The sequence below is a fragment of the Cryphonectria parasitica genome (genome assembly GCF_011745365.1).
Source record: "Cryphonectria parasitica EP155 unplaced genomic scaffold M406scaffold_3, whole genome shotgun sequence".
Taxonomy (NCBI): domain Eukaryota; kingdom Fungi; phylum Ascomycota; class Sordariomycetes; order Diaporthales; family Cryphonectriaceae; genus Cryphonectria; species Cryphonectria parasitica.
In genome coordinates, this window is record NW_024468911.1 from 1,534,319 (window position 1) to 1,548,560 (window position 14,242).

The following is a 14,242-nucleotide window of genomic DNA, read 5'->3' on the forward strand; positions in this document are numbered from 1 at the left end:
GGCTGCTATTTCTCCGCTCAGACAGGCCTAGAAGAGGCCACCAGTAGGGGATATTCATAGTAGCGAGGATGGCTAAATTAGTGTTGCCTACCCGCGCCCGTCTCGGGAATGTGGTCGCCGGTACGAAGCGAAGTACTGTGCAGATTTCTGACCAAGAAACTATGGTAAAGGTACGACGAGTATTTCCCAAGATCTGGGAGACTCCTGGAAAGGGCCAAGCCTTGGTTGACTCGGCCCAGACCTGCCGATGTACACCATAGTAAATGAGTTGCCATGGTAGGTTTGAGCGAAATGCTCTTGTCTCAAAAAGAAGGGGGGAAAAGGGGGCTCGTGTTATCGTGTTATCGACGGACTCCCTAGCAGACTTCAGTTAGTGGCAACATACGAATTTGTTAGGGCTGCCCAGCGTACCACCCCTGTACCATTAGTGCACAAGAGTTGACGCGGCGTGGGCTCGCATATGCAGGTGTACAGGTGTACTCTCGTACTCTTGTCAGCAGAGACAGGTTTGACTTACTTTTTCATCCTCCAGACAAACCTGTCCTACTCCAGGGACGGCCTGGTCTATCTTCGTTCTTCTCTCCTTTCTTCTTTTGATCAGTGACACAATCTCTTCTCCCTTACTTTCTCTGAAGCAGCGAAACCGCCCAACTCCGGAGAATGGTACGGTGACCAATAAGTTGCAGTCTACCGAGCACGGTCTTGCAAATTGATTTGTCGCCGCTCCCTCGTCGTCGAAAACCGCAAATCGAAACCCGACGAGCATTGGTGAAGTGGTCGCACGCCGGATCTGCTTCCACTGAGGGCCACGACTCCTCCCAATTTCGACGAATCCTGCAAAGGAAAAGCAAAAGACGACAGCAAATTTGTTCTCTACGATCCCTTCACAGCAATTTCTTTCTTCCCCTACGATAATCAACATCTTTCAACATGGCGGCGGGTAGCGCACGCATTGTGCGATACATCCTGATCGCCTTTTTTGTACGTCGTTCATACCTATCACCTGGGCGCCCCGCGCCACTGCACGTGCGAGTCCATCGAGCGTGTGGTCCCACGATGTGTGTCTTTTGACTGACAGTCGGAGTAGCTGGTAGCATTGTGGTATTTCGTTTCCTCCTCGTCCTACGAAACTATCGGCGTGAACAGCCCCATCGGTTTCCCGAGCACAGGAAAGACAGGTAGCAGCGAAACAAGTGGCGGCAGCGGCGTCGTCAAGGAACAGGAGGAAGAGAATACACCTCCAAGCAAACCTCATACCGGCGGCACCCAACAGCAGGACCTGGGATCGAGCCCTCTTGTTACGCAACCCGGCAACCCGCAATGGGAAGACTTGACCAGCATTGCGCCAGGCCCGCGCATGAACGCGACCTTCGTGACCCTGGCCCGCAACTCTGATGTCTGGGAAATCGCGCGATCGATCCGCCAGGTCGAGGATCGCTTCAACCGCCGCTACAACTATGACTGGGTGTTCCTAAATGACAAGCCCTTCGATTCAACTTTTAAAAAGGTGACCTCGTCGCTGGTGTCAGGCAAGACGCACTATGGCGAGATCCCCGAGGAGCACTGGTCTTACCCGGCCCATATCGACCAGGAGAAGGCTAAGAAGGTGCGTGAGGACATGAGAGAGCGCAAGATCATCTACGGCGACTCTGTCAGCTACCGCCATATGTGCCGGTTCGAGTCCGGTTTCTTCTTCCGCCAGCCACTCATGATGAACTACGATTACTATTGGCGCGTTGAGCCCAGTGTCGAGCTCTTCTGCGACGTCCACTATGACCCCTTCCGCCTGATGCACGAGCAGGGCAAGAAATACAGCTTTGTTCTCAGCCTGTACGAATACGTCGAGACCATCCCGACCCTTTGGGAGAGCGTCAAGAAGTTCATGAAGAACCACCCTGAGCACATTGTCAAGGACAACTCTCTTGGTTTCCTCAGCGATGACGGGGGCGAGTCTTATAACCACTGCCACTTCGTAAGTGCAAACCATCATCACACGGCCTCGTCAGAAACACATACTGATCCCCTGCAGTGGTCCAACTTTGAGATTGGCAACCTGAACTGGTTGCGCTCTCAGGCGTACCTCGACTACTTTGATGCGCTGGACAAGGACGGTGGTTTCTTCTACGAGCGCTGGGGCGACGCTCCGGTGCACTCGATCGCTGCCGGTCTCATGCTCAAGAAGGAAGAAATCCACTTCTTCAACGACATTGCATACTATCACGTTCCATTCACACACTGTCCCACAGGCGAGAACGTTCGAACACAACTCCACTGCCACTGCAACCCGAAGGACAATTTCGACTGGAAGGGTTATTCATGTACGTCTTGGTCGCCCCCCCCCCTCGTTTCATTGGAGTCGAGACGGCTGCTAATCATAAGCAACAGGCACATCAAGATTCTTTGAGATCAATGGCTTAGACAAGCCGGAAGGGTGGGAGAACCAGTCTGATTAAACCAGGCCGGTGGCATGCGTGCATCTTTGTTGTGACCTACGCCATTTTTGTAGTTTTTCTTACTTCTTTGAAGACTTTGCTCACGAGCACATTTCACATTATGCATCAACTGGAAGGCAACGGAAAAAGGAGATCCGAAAGGCGTCTGGGCGACTGACTGACTGCAAGACCGGACTGGGTAATCTGGAGCAGTCCTTAAAGGACCTGGTACATGCGAGCAAACAATCGAGCATTTTAGCTATCTGAGCTGCATGGATGTCTTGTTCTGCGTCTTAGAGACCTCAATGTACACCTGCATTACGATGCAGTCAAAGGCAAACATATATTCTTCATTCTTGGTGCGCCTCGTGATGCAGCCTCGCCGGCCAGCCTTACTCCACCCGTTGCTACTTCCAACCCATTTTTATCGATTTCAGCCCACAGAGGCCTTCTTGGGCTTCTTAGTCCCGTACTTGCTCCTTGCGTTGGTCCGGTTCGACACGCCGCCCAGATCCAAGGCGCCCCTGACAAGCTTGTACCGCACACCAGGGCAATCCTGCGCCCTCCCGCCTCTCACGAGCACCACGCTGTGCTGTTGGATGTTGTGGCCCTCGCCAGGGATGTAGGCGGTGATAGTCTTGCCGGTGGTCAGGCGCACACGCGCCGTCTTGCGCTCACCCGAGTTGGGCTTCTTGGGCCGGGTGATGCCGACCTTGATGCAGACGCCTTTGCGCTGGGGATCGGCGCCGCCGGCTAGGGCAGGGGAAACGGCGTGGCGGGCGCGTCGAGGTTTACGGCAGCCCTGTGAGAAGGGGAAACGAAGGGAGGGAGAGATGTCAGTGTGCGCCTTTATTGCATGGGGAAGAAGATATCTGAAGCTGTAAGGGGGTTAAAAGGGGGGAGGGGGGGGGGGCTCCTTGTGGTAGATAGGATGCATGCATACCTTCAGAACCTGATTAAGCGTTGCGTTCTGGACTGGTGTCGAGGTGAAAGAGCGTGTGGTAGTGGTGGATGTTATGGCGGATGGCTTGAGGAATGTTGATGGCCTGAATGTGACGATTCTTGCAGCTGATATAGGTGCCCGTCGTATTGAAGGCACCAGCAGGTGCCTCAGCATTGGCATTGACATCTTGGACGGTCTGGCTTGGAGCTGGTTGTTGGTGCCACTCGCAGCAAAAGAGTGACTGGCGATTGTCGCTGTGACGCCTCACCTCGCCTCGAAATCTGATCTGGGCTGGCTCTTGTTGGTCCGTGCTCTATCCAGGTAGCCTAGCAGTTCAATCCGCTTAGTCATTCGCCCATTCACATGCTCCTTGGGCAATGCCCAGCAGAAGGGCCCAGATCCTGGCTGGTACCCCTTCCCCGGACCCCGAATTCCCCAATGACGCCTGCACGCCGCTGGTAGTGGCCCCTCTGCGGAACCGCGGCGGTGGTTATCCTCGGCTTGATTCTTCGAGATGGGTCACTTCTCTTTCGGTGTTGCTTTCTTTTATCTAGGCTATGTCCTCCTACAACATTTTGACAATTCCGGTTTTACAGAGGATTTCTAGCCAATTCTTTTCCCTTGCTCGTCTGATACCGAAGGGTTTCAATTCTGAGCCCCGTCTTGTCTCGTACACTTGGAGTGATTGAAACAACATTGGCCAGCTATGTCGTCTGTCGCGAGAGCACTGCGCCCGGCTGTCCGGGCCAGCGCACGTGGTTTGTGCGGTCTGCGAACGGTTCCAAGGATAGTACGGCCTGTACAGAGATCAACGAGTATACAAAAGTAAGAGACAACAGGGCAGTCATCAGGAAGAAGATCATTATGCTTATTTTGCTTACAATAAAATCACAGTGCAAGGTGTCTATCCAGCACGCCCCTCCTCCGCTCGGACATCACCGACATCCCGCCTACGCCTATCACGCACCTCTCTGAGATCGAGTCGGCCATGCAGGAGTCCGTCTCTAAGTTTGCCAACGACGTGATCGCCCCCAAGGTGCGCGAGATGGACGAAGCCGAGAAAATGGACCCGTCCATCGTCGAGCAGCTGTTCGAGCAGGGGCTCATGGGCATCGAGATCCCTGAGGAGTTTGGCGGCGCCGGCATGAACTTCACCGCTGCCATCCTGGCCATCGAGGAGCTTGCCCGTGTCGACCCTTCCGTCAGCGTCCTGGTCGACGTCCACAACACGCTGGTCAACACCGCCATCCTGAAGTGGGGGTCCAAGGACCTGCAGAAGAGGTTCCTACCCAAGCTCGCGACGGGCACGGTAGGGAGTTTCTGTCTGAGCGAGCCGGTGAGCGGGAGTGATGCGTTTGCCCTGGCCACCAAGGCAACGGAAACGGCAGATGGGTACAAGATCTCTGGAAGCAAGATGTGGATCACCAACTCCATGGAGGCGAACTTCTTCATCGTGTTTGCGAACCTGGACCCGAGCAAGGGCTACAAGGGAATCACGGCTTTCATCGTCGAGAAGGATATGAAGGGGTTCTCGATTGCCAAGAAGGAGAAGAAGCTCGGCATCAAGGCCAGCAGCACATGTGTCATCAACTTTGACGATGTTGAGGTGCCCAAGGAGAACCTGCTAGGCGAGAAGGGTCAGGGTTACAAGTACGCCATCGCTCTGCTGAACGAGGGTCGGATCGGCATTGCTGCACAGATGACAGGGCTGGCGCTGGGCTCATGGGAGAACGCGGTCAAGTACGTCTGGAATGACCGGAAGCAGTTCGGCCAGCTGGTCGGCGAGTTCCAGGGCATGCAGCACCAGATCGCGCAGTCTTATGTCGAGATCCAAGCCGCAAGAGCCCTAGTGTACAACGCATCAAGAAAGAAAGAAGCAGGCGAGGACTTTGTGAGAGATGCTGCCATGGCGAAGCTGTATGCCTCTCAGGTGGCCGGAAGGGTAAGCGGCCTCGCCATCGAGTGGATGGGAGGTATGGGTTTCGTGAGAGAGGGAGTTGCCGAGAAGTTCTGGAGGGACAGCAAAATTGGCGCCATTTACGAGGGGACAAGTAACATCCAGTGAGCCACTCACCCATTCTTTCTTTCTTTTCTTCTGGTTTACACCTCCGCCCCACAATACTAATGTTCTGCAGGTTGAACACCATCGCGAAGCTGTTGCAAAAGGAGTATACGTACTAGACGGCAGGTTTAATCATCGATTCGAGAGTTGCTCTTGCATGTGAGGAGTTTTTCGGCTCTCTTACGTTCTGGATCTCTGGGGAAGAACTCTCAAGTGTGTCTCTTCCCTGTACGTAATTTTTCTTTGACCTTCAGCATCGCTCTAGAGATTGATACAAAAGCATTTCACAATCCATACTTGCACAGAACATGCATCTTGTTTTTATCTGTACTTCTCGCCTGATTGCGGCTTTGCAGACCACACGATGGCCTAGGAGGAACAGGACTCACCACCACCTTGGAAGGTGCCCGGATACATTCTACTGCACATACCTCCTTCCAAGAGTGGGTCTGTTAGGAAGAGGGGTCCAAAGGATTATAGTGTCTCGCGGGGATGCATCGTTATAGCATTACCGTTATAATTACACCGAGGCTTACAAAAAAGGGTCATCTCTCGAGGAGGCCTTCTACTTTGTGAGCGCCACTTTCCCCCTTCGTATGAAACTTCAAGATATCGAGGCCGTGCCAAAACCTCTCCCTCCCCCCCCCCCTCTCTCCCAAATATAAACCTTTCAAGATGACAGACGAGCTCAAAGGCCTGATCAATCCTCGCCTCCTCTCCTACCTGGTCGAGTGCCGCATTGGTCCGCCCAGCGAACCTCTCAACATCCCGGAACTTCCGCGCACAGCCCTCACTACCGAGCGCTTTGGCTCATTGATCAGACCCCAATTCCTACCGGTGCTCATCGCCCTGTCCAAAGTCGGGCTCGAGACTCTCACGCCTGAATTTCTGTCCACCAACTTCCTCCCTCCTCCGTCTTCTCCAGACTTCCCACTGCAATGTCTCGGCCTTCAGCTGCTGGTAGATCAAGCCCCGCGCGCCCTGTGCCGGGGAATCGATGTGCGCTGGCAAGCGGGCTACTTCGACATCATCGGCGATCGGTTCGCGCGGTGGTGGCACGCGCTGCCGCCCGAGCAGAGGCCGGACTCGTGGGCGCGGTGGCGAGATGATGTCGGCTCTGGGTTCGACTACTGGACGTCAGTGCGGCTGTGGTTCACCGCGCCGTTCGTGCACTCCGAGGCCGTTGCTGACCATGAGACGGCGCTCGCTCTCACAGAGGAGACGAGACTTGCGGTGGAGGAGCATAGCGGCGCCAAGGATTCGTGGAGGGAGCGGAGGGATCAGGTGTTGAGTGATCTTGAGGGGTTTCCGCGGGTGGCGCGGGGTGGTGAGCCGCTGGGGGAGAACCCGACGCTGGAGGAGTGGTGCTGGTGGTGGTTTATGTTGTTTGATACACATAAGCCCATCATTGATCGATTTGGAAGGTACCCATATCGGAATGGCACCCTTGCGCGGGCGTCTACGCCCGAGGAGGTGGAATGGCTGGAGCAGGTTGGTCATTATGGGGAGACGCCGTCTGAGGTTGCGAGACAGGTGAAGAGGGATGTTGAGAGGGGCATCTGGCAGCCACTAGGTGAAGGCAAGATTGAGGACGAGTGAAAATGAAAGCCCATCGTTCTTGGAGGAAGTTCTTGTTCTCTATTTTTGAATTTGTCCATTTCCTCTCTTGACCTTCTTTGATGTCGCAAGATGCGTGCTTTGATAGTTGTTGCATCCAGTCTGGTGTGCTATTACAGTCAGTGTGTACTGTAGTCACGGTCTGAATTCATAAATCAACTTGGACTTCTGGCTCATGACATTGTTCTCATAATCAATGACTTTCTCTTTTCTTCCAACTTGCCGTTTGCTCTCCTTATTCCACCTTCTCCTTCTCCTTATAAGTATCAGGGACAGGGGCTGGGAATCTCCTTACCCTCACCCTCCTATGCTGTGTTTAAATGGCTCTTTTCTCTTCATCTCGTCTTGTTCCTTTATTTTTTTTAAAAAAAAGCCTTACGGTTCCCCCTGGTCATTTTGTTTTAGATTGGCCTGAAAATACCGAGAAGCAAAAAATGATGTGATTGTGTATCGTATCTACAGAAACATTGAAAGGGGTATACAATCATCTAGCAGGCCACTCAAACATTTGAAGTGAAAACTGCTGTAAAACCAGCCATAGTCCCTCTTGATCGTGCATCATTCCACACTAACACTTGTAAATTTACTAGATACTGATGATTCTTTAGCGATAGAAAATTCAACCGGCCACGCTGGGTCTTTATGTTCTGGTTAAGGCAGGATATTGAAAGTCGAGGCATAGGAAAACAAAGCAAGCCCAACAGCACGCATTCCACATTCCACAAGCCCATTCAACATTTCAGATCACTACAAATATAGCAACATAGCCATTATACTAGAAATCTCAAACTCAGAACTTTGCAAGAAACGGAATGATTTTCGAGCACTCAAGTCAGCATTTATTGAAAGCCCCACTTGATCGTCTTATGTCTTCGGGCGGAGCCCCGAGTGTAATCACCCATCTACTCAAAGACCTTCCCGTGCGAGTGCTTGTTCAACAGCGCAAGCGCATTGCCTCTCAACGCCTCAGGCTTCAGGACCTCCGCCCTGGGGCTCTTCTCCAGGAACGTCTTGTACAAGTGCACCACCTGCAAAATGCTGGGCATGGGCGCATATGGGAAGTCGCTTCCAAACAAAATATGGGATTTGTCGGGCAAAAAGTCCAGCAGCGCGTTCAGCTGCGACGGGCTCGTGCTCACCGCGATGTCGTAGTAGAACCGCGCGGCGTCCTCAAGCCCCTGCTCGTACGTGACGCCGGCCTGCACCGCGATGGGCGGGATGGACAAGGACCCGAGGGCGCGGGCACCAATAAAGGGAAGCGTGCCGCCGGCGTGTGAAAGGATGATGTCGACGTCTGGGCATGCGCGCACAGTGCCTGTGACGATAAGGTCAACTGCCGCGCGGGTTGTGTCCTGCGGGTAGTCCACGATGGGCTGCGGGAGAAACCCGCCGATGAACCGAGGCGTGATCTCGACGTTGGTCGGGTGCAGGTGGACGAGGGCCTTGTGCGTCTGCAACTTCTCCCAGATGGGCTTGAAGGTCGGGTGGCCTGGCAGCTTGCCACCGTAGTTTGAGTACATGCCCACGCCGGCGCAGAGCTTTTGCTCGCCGAAGAGGAAGTCGATCTCGGCGACGGTGCCCTCGACGTCCTCCCAGTTGGGAAGAACGCCAAAGAAGCTGAATTTACCGGCGAAGGGACCTTCGCTCTTGCTGGACAGATCACCTAGGTACGTGTTGAGCTCCCGGCTGAGTTTGCGGCCTTCCTCGCCTGCACCGGTGATGGGGACTCCTGGCGAGGAGACCGAGAAGATCCCTTGTATTGGGCAGTTTATTGTCAGCCGAAAATCTAACTGACATCAAAAGGACAGACCACGACGGGAAGGAAAGGCACGCAATTACCAAAAGATGACCCAACGGCCTCCATTGATTTTAGTGCTGCTTCTGGAGACCAGTCTGGCTCTGGGAAACCAGAAGGGTCACCTCCATGTGCCGCAACAGCAGCCTTGTAGGCTGGAGGGAGAGCATGAAAGTGAACGTCGATATGTCCCGCCATGTTTGTTGTGTGCAACCAGTCCTGCAGTGGAAGCTGAGTGTTTCTATCTCCTTCTCCGTCTCTCTCCTCTCTCCTTCTTTTCTTTCGGTGCCCTTGATAAGTGGTAATTGGCCGCGACCTGACGGAGACGATCCTCAAGAGGGAGAAAGGTGTCTCGAGAGTTGCTTCGTAGTCATGCTACTAGATAAACATCACTTAGAATAGGTGAAGACATCACCCTGAGCATTTCAATAGTTATATACATTATTTAGTCTTGAGAATCGGTCTTTGCAAACTCCTTGTCATCCGCCCTCGCTACGTAACCGACAGACGCGGGGTTGTGTTATGCACTGCGATAGAATTGTTAGTGGAGTGATGAATGTATTGCTTGTTAGAAGAACCCGAAGAGGCTTAGACCCGGACTGACAGCAGCATCTGGCGGGGGGTTAGGATCGGAACACGCCATCTTGAACCTCCGGTGCTTCCGCCGTGCCTGGCAACTGGCACCCAGTTTTGTTATGAAAACAGTTTAAGTAGTAGGTGGGGGTCATGGCCTGCAGGCTCATGCCCAGACACTCGCCCTCCATTACGACAAGAGACCTTCCGCATGAATGCTATAGTCCAAGCTGACTAGCTCGCCTCTTCACACAAAGGACGCCTTCTAAGCAGATGAACCTGCAACTGTCATCAGAATTCATTTATCACCAGCCGAGCAGGCATATTGAAGCATGTATAATAGAATACTATGGTGGAATTGATGGAATTGATGGGATAGTGGACACGATCTTTTGTCCTCAAAGTTCGAAGTGATCACCGGTCATTTATGAGTGACCCAGCAATTAGCAACCCACAATGTTTCTTTCCTTTGGATGGAAAAGATGCTCTTGACAGCATATGCCGCTTTTTTCTTGTCCTCTTCTTTATCTCCTCCCCCTCTCCTTCCCTCTTGAAGGGAGGGGGGGAACCCAGAGAGAGGAGAGAGGAGAAGAAGAAGAAGAAGAAGAAGAAGAAGAAGAAGAAAAAGAGAAAGAAGAAAAAGAGTACTCGTTGATGGCTCCAATCACACAAGAAGCCTCTAGAGCTCTCAGAAAGCTGCGCTGTTTGATATGATATCAAACATCGAAGTGTTGACTTGCAGATGACTTGCAGAGCACTACAAAACCCAGTGGCCGCACTCCACCCCCTGGCAGGGCCTGTCAGCTATACAAATGAGGCTTGTCTCATCTAGATTCACATTTTGGCCCTTAACCTGATGTCCCATGATGTCAATGCATTTTGCCATGATTGGTCCCAGTAACTAGTGAAAAGTGAGATTGCAGAGGGACACATATGGAAGATTCAGGTCCCGACAAATGGTAATCAAGATTGGAGAAGAAAGATTCACCCAGTAATTACTTAATTACTGCTCGTGTCCGCATGGTGATGACTGTTCAAAATATCCTGTTAATGTCGCAAATGGCAATGCAATATCATTCAAAGAGGATGGAAGTCTAGAATCGTAGGTTGCACAGCCCTCAACGCCCTTTGAAGATACTAAGCCTTTACTAGCATACATGTGGTGAATACTCAAGTTACACCTAGTTTTAGACATGACTAGAGCCTATTTCCAAGTCGCCCAAGTGAGTGACGAAGGCTCCACAACTAAGCCGTAGTACTCATTGAAGAAGGGGTATAATAACCACACGACTCAGCAGAGTGTTAAATGGCGATGATTGAACACTTTCTTGCTGACGTGTTGGATAAATTTGAGGCACTAGAAGAGCTGTGACGAATCTGATGAGCTGGCTCAGGGAGATGAGGTATTTCGTAGATGGGAATTCACGGCAATAATGTAATTTCCCATGACAGCCCCTGCCAATAATTACTATACCTCAATCCAATTTTTAGTGGTTGCATTGAGCCAGTCTGTTCTGGTGTGAACAGTCAGAATAAAGCAGGAAACTTTCCAGTAAACCGCCCCCCCCCCCCTCCCTCCGAAGGTGCTTTGATATGCATATGTAAACCGATTCCTTTCCTGCATCTCTCACCCTGAAAGGTAGCTAAACTGTACTAAATCATGTTAGAGAGGGAGGTTGCAGGACTAAGGGAAGTTGACCGTTGTGGTTGCCCCACAACGCCTGAACGCGTGTTGTGGTACACACTAACGACTTATCTCCATCCCTGTAGGCTTGGGCCTGCAGGCCAGACCTGATTGGTTCGATTTTCTATATGCCTCTAGTAACAGGGACGGCCCATAGTGACAACCTGACCAGCGATAACACACCCAAGAACAAGTGAGGGGTGACACCAGTGACTGCTCCCCCCTCCCCCCTCCAAGGTTAGGTGCTTGGGTCTTCAGTTGCCCCCCCCCCCCGTCCCGAAATCCCATCACCCGCGATTCCTCTGCCGAATGCGAAACACAAAAAAAAAGCCCCGCCATTTTCGATGTTGCTCTCAATCTCCTCTAACACAAACACAGATACACACCACCCCCCCCCCCCCCCCCAACGCAACCCACCCTCGCTGACGACATTTCCCCCCTCCCTCCTACCACCAAACAAACAGGCGCCCCATCACCCACCGACTGATCACTCCTGTTATCATGATTACATTGCTCACACGGTCATACTGACATCAATTAACCCAGTCGACAGGAGAACACTCCACTGTGAGAGGCCTGCTCGTGTCCAAATTTCTTTTCAGCTCAGTCTGCCGGTTGGGCTGATCTGATCTACAAAAGTTGAAGCCCAACAGAGCAAAGGGCCTTGTGCTGGTGGAAGTGGCAGTGACAGTGGCTGCGCTGCAGAAGAGGGCCGAGCCTGGAACTAGGACTTAGCAGTGGAGTCCTAGCCTTCTGAACGACTCGTGGGTCCTTCTTTCATACCTGCGGATACCGGGCCCAACTCGACCGATCCTCCCAAGAAGCTGCAACCGCTCCACGAACTGCCAGTCAGGTCAGGTCAGGCCAAGCCCACGTCGAAATCACTACACTCGATCAATCTGGTGCGGATTGCGAGTGTACAGAGACTCCTTGCACTGCCCTGCCTGGCCCTCGACAAACCATTTCTTACTCACCACTGGAGGTGTGTCGCCTGACGCGATACGACCCGACCCAAAACCTTTAGGTTCCCTTTCTTCCATCCCGCACACCGTTACTGCACCCACTCTTCTCAACACACACACACCCCCCTCTCTTTCTTTCTGCGCGCTCCGTCCGCGCAGACACCAATACCGCCACCATGAGCGGCGAAGAAGACAAGATGATGGACATCTACAAGAAGATCGAGCGCGAGAAGGCCCTCATCCAGGCCGCCAATCTCATGCGCCAGCAGACCAACAATGACCAGGTCCGGTCCAAGCTCGACAACCAGATGCGCGAGGGTAAGCGGAACCTTGAGTTCTTCGAGGAGAAGCTCAAGGAACTGCAGCTGCGCCGGGGTATGGGCGACATGAGCATAGGATCACCGGGCTCTTCACGGCCACATGGGTCACGCAATGACTCTGATGGTCCTCCTATGCCTCCACCCAAAGATGCATCCGGCATGGCAACATCAGGAGGCGATCCTCAGTACAGTCAGATCGGCGGTACTGACTTGATGCCTCCCCGGGGTCCCTTTGCTCAACCTGGCCCAGGCTCTACGCCTAAGCCACGGCCAAACTTCACGAAGCTCGGTACGGTTCCTGACACCATCACCGCCTTGCTGCCCACATGTTTGGGCGCGTAAGGCATGGAATAGAAAGACAAATAGGGAGAGAAGAAAGAGTGGGCTGACATAATTCTCATCATCAGATCTGATCAAATATGACACGCCCTACCTCGGCCCTCGCATCCAGCTCATGCTGTCCCAGATTCAGTTCAAGCTCAACGTCGAAGAACAGTATCTCAAGGGTGTCGAGAAGATGGTCCAGCTGTACCAGATGGAGGGTGATAAGAAGAGTCGCGCCGATGCTGCAGCCAGAAAGGTCGAGAGCAGGCAAAAGATCACACTGTTGAAGCAAGCTCTCAAGCGCTACGAAGAGCTGCACGTGGATGTCGACAGCGCCGATAATGCCGATGGTGCGTAGTGGGGAGAGCAGAATCACGCACTGGGAACCTGTCTCACTAACATGATGGTCTGCAGACGATAGCATCAACATGCCCAATTTGCGAAAACCTCTGTCCGGTCAGCTCTCGATCCGGGTTGTCGCTGTGAAGGACGTCGACCATGCGCCTACAGGACGTTTTAGTCGGACTGCCGATACCTTTGTCGCTGTTAAGGTCGAAGACCAGGTCATGGCACGAACTCGGGCCACCAAGAACGACAGATGGGAAGCCGAGTACCACACCATCGAGGTCGACAAGGCGAACGAGATCGAACTCACGGTCTACGACAAGCCTGGGGAGCACGCTCTACCTATAGGGCTGCTCTGGGTCCGCATCTCGGATATAGCTGAAGAGCTGCGTAGAAAGAGGATTGAGGCGGAGATCAACAACTCCGGATGGGTCTCTGCCGACAGGATGGCCAATTCGCGGGGTCCTGCGCAGTTCCCCATGAATCCACAGCAACAACAGCCACAGCCGCAGTTTGGTCCCCCACCCACCTCCCCTGGATATCAGAGCCCTCAGCCTACCTACCCACCGCCGCAGGCCCAGCCCCAGGTGAACCAGCCTATCGACGGCTGGTTCAACCTGGAACCTACCGGTCAGATCCAGTTGAGTCTGAACTTCATCAAACAGACAAACAACATGCAGAAATTCGATGCGGGTCTCGGGCGGAAGGGCGCTGTGCGTCAACGCAAAGAAGAAGTCCACGACATTTACGGGCACAAGTTTGTACAGCGGCAGTTCTACAACATCATGCGCTGCGCTTTCTGCGGCGATTTTCTCAAATATTCTGCCGGCATGCAGTGCGAGGATTGCAAGTACACTTGCCATACGAAGTGCTACACAAACGTCGTCACCAAGTGTATCAGCAAATCCAATGCTGAGACTGATCCCGACGAAGAGAAGATCAACCACAGGATTCCTCACAGGTTTCAGACCTTTTCGAACCTTACGGCAAACTGGTGTTGTCACTGTGGTTCTCTGCTGCCCTTCGGCAAGAAGAACTGCAGAAAGTGCTCTGAGTGTGGTCTCACTGCCCACGCTCAGTGCGTGCATCTGGTTCCTGATTTCTGCGGCATGTCTATGGTCAACGCAAATAAGATCCTTGAAGGCATGAGGACCCAGAGGCAGCGACAGTCCCAGAAGACATCGT

General features: G+C 53.0%; 5 protein-coding genes across 5 annotated transcripts; 3 read left to right on the forward strand and 2 right to left on the reverse strand.

Moving 5' to 3' along the window:
• The first annotated feature begins 629 nt into the window (after nt 1-629).
• Nucleotides 630-2,769, forward strand: M406DRAFT_106438 (family 15 glycosyltransferase). Its single transcript, XM_040915197.1, has 4 exons — nt 630-981; nt 1,088-1,972; nt 2,030-2,318; nt 2,386-2,769. The coding sequence occupies exons 1-4, from the start codon at nt 931-933 to the stop codon at nt 2,451-2,453; spliced, it is 1,293 nt and encodes a 430-aa protein (XP_040778035.1). The 5' UTR covers nt 630-930; the 3' UTR covers nt 2,454-2,769.
• Nucleotides 2,770-2,865: 96 nt separating this feature from the next.
• Nucleotides 2,866-3,549, reverse strand: M406DRAFT_252348 (ribosomal protein S12; the record flags this gene model as incomplete). Its single annotated transcript, XM_040916836.1, has 2 exons — nt 2,866-3,234; nt 3,376-3,549. The coding sequence occupies 2 exons, from the start codon at nt 3,547-3,549 to the stop codon at nt 2,866-2,868; spliced, it is 543 nt and encodes a 180-aa protein (XP_040778036.1).
• Nucleotides 3,550-3,972: 423 nt separating this feature from the next.
• On the forward strand, nt 3,973-5,738 carry M406DRAFT_288045 (acyl-CoA dehydrogenase mitochondrial precursor). Its single transcript, XM_040918771.1, has 3 exons — nt 3,973-4,200; nt 4,270-5,436; nt 5,511-5,738. The coding sequence occupies exons 1-3, from the start codon at nt 4,082-4,084 to the stop codon at nt 5,554-5,556; spliced, it is 1,332 nt and encodes a 443-aa protein (XP_040778037.1). The 5' UTR covers nt 3,973-4,081; the 3' UTR covers nt 5,557-5,738.
• Nucleotides 5,739-6,817: 1,079 nt separating this feature from the next.
• Nucleotides 6,818-7,036, forward strand: M406DRAFT_253240 (uncharacterized protein; the record flags this gene model as incomplete). The annotated part of the gene is made up of 1 exon (XM_040916887.1): nt 6,818-7,036. One exon carries the CDS (start codon nt 6,818-6,820, stop codon nt 7,034-7,036), a length of 219 nt encoding a protein of 72 aa, XP_040778038.1.
• Nucleotides 7,037-7,609: 573 nt separating this feature from the next.
• M406DRAFT_355461 (uncharacterized protein) lies at nt 7,610-9,215 on the reverse strand. The gene is made up of 2 exons (XM_040923182.1): nt 8,894-9,215; nt 7,610-8,807 (listed from the first exon to the last, which is right to left on the reverse strand). The coding sequence occupies exons 1-2, from the start codon at nt 9,045-9,047 to the stop codon at nt 7,957-7,959; spliced, it is 1,005 nt and encodes a 334-aa protein (XP_040778039.1). The 5' UTR covers nt 9,048-9,215; the 3' UTR covers nt 7,610-7,956.
• Between the last annotated feature and the right edge of the window lie 5,027 nt (nt 9,216-14,242).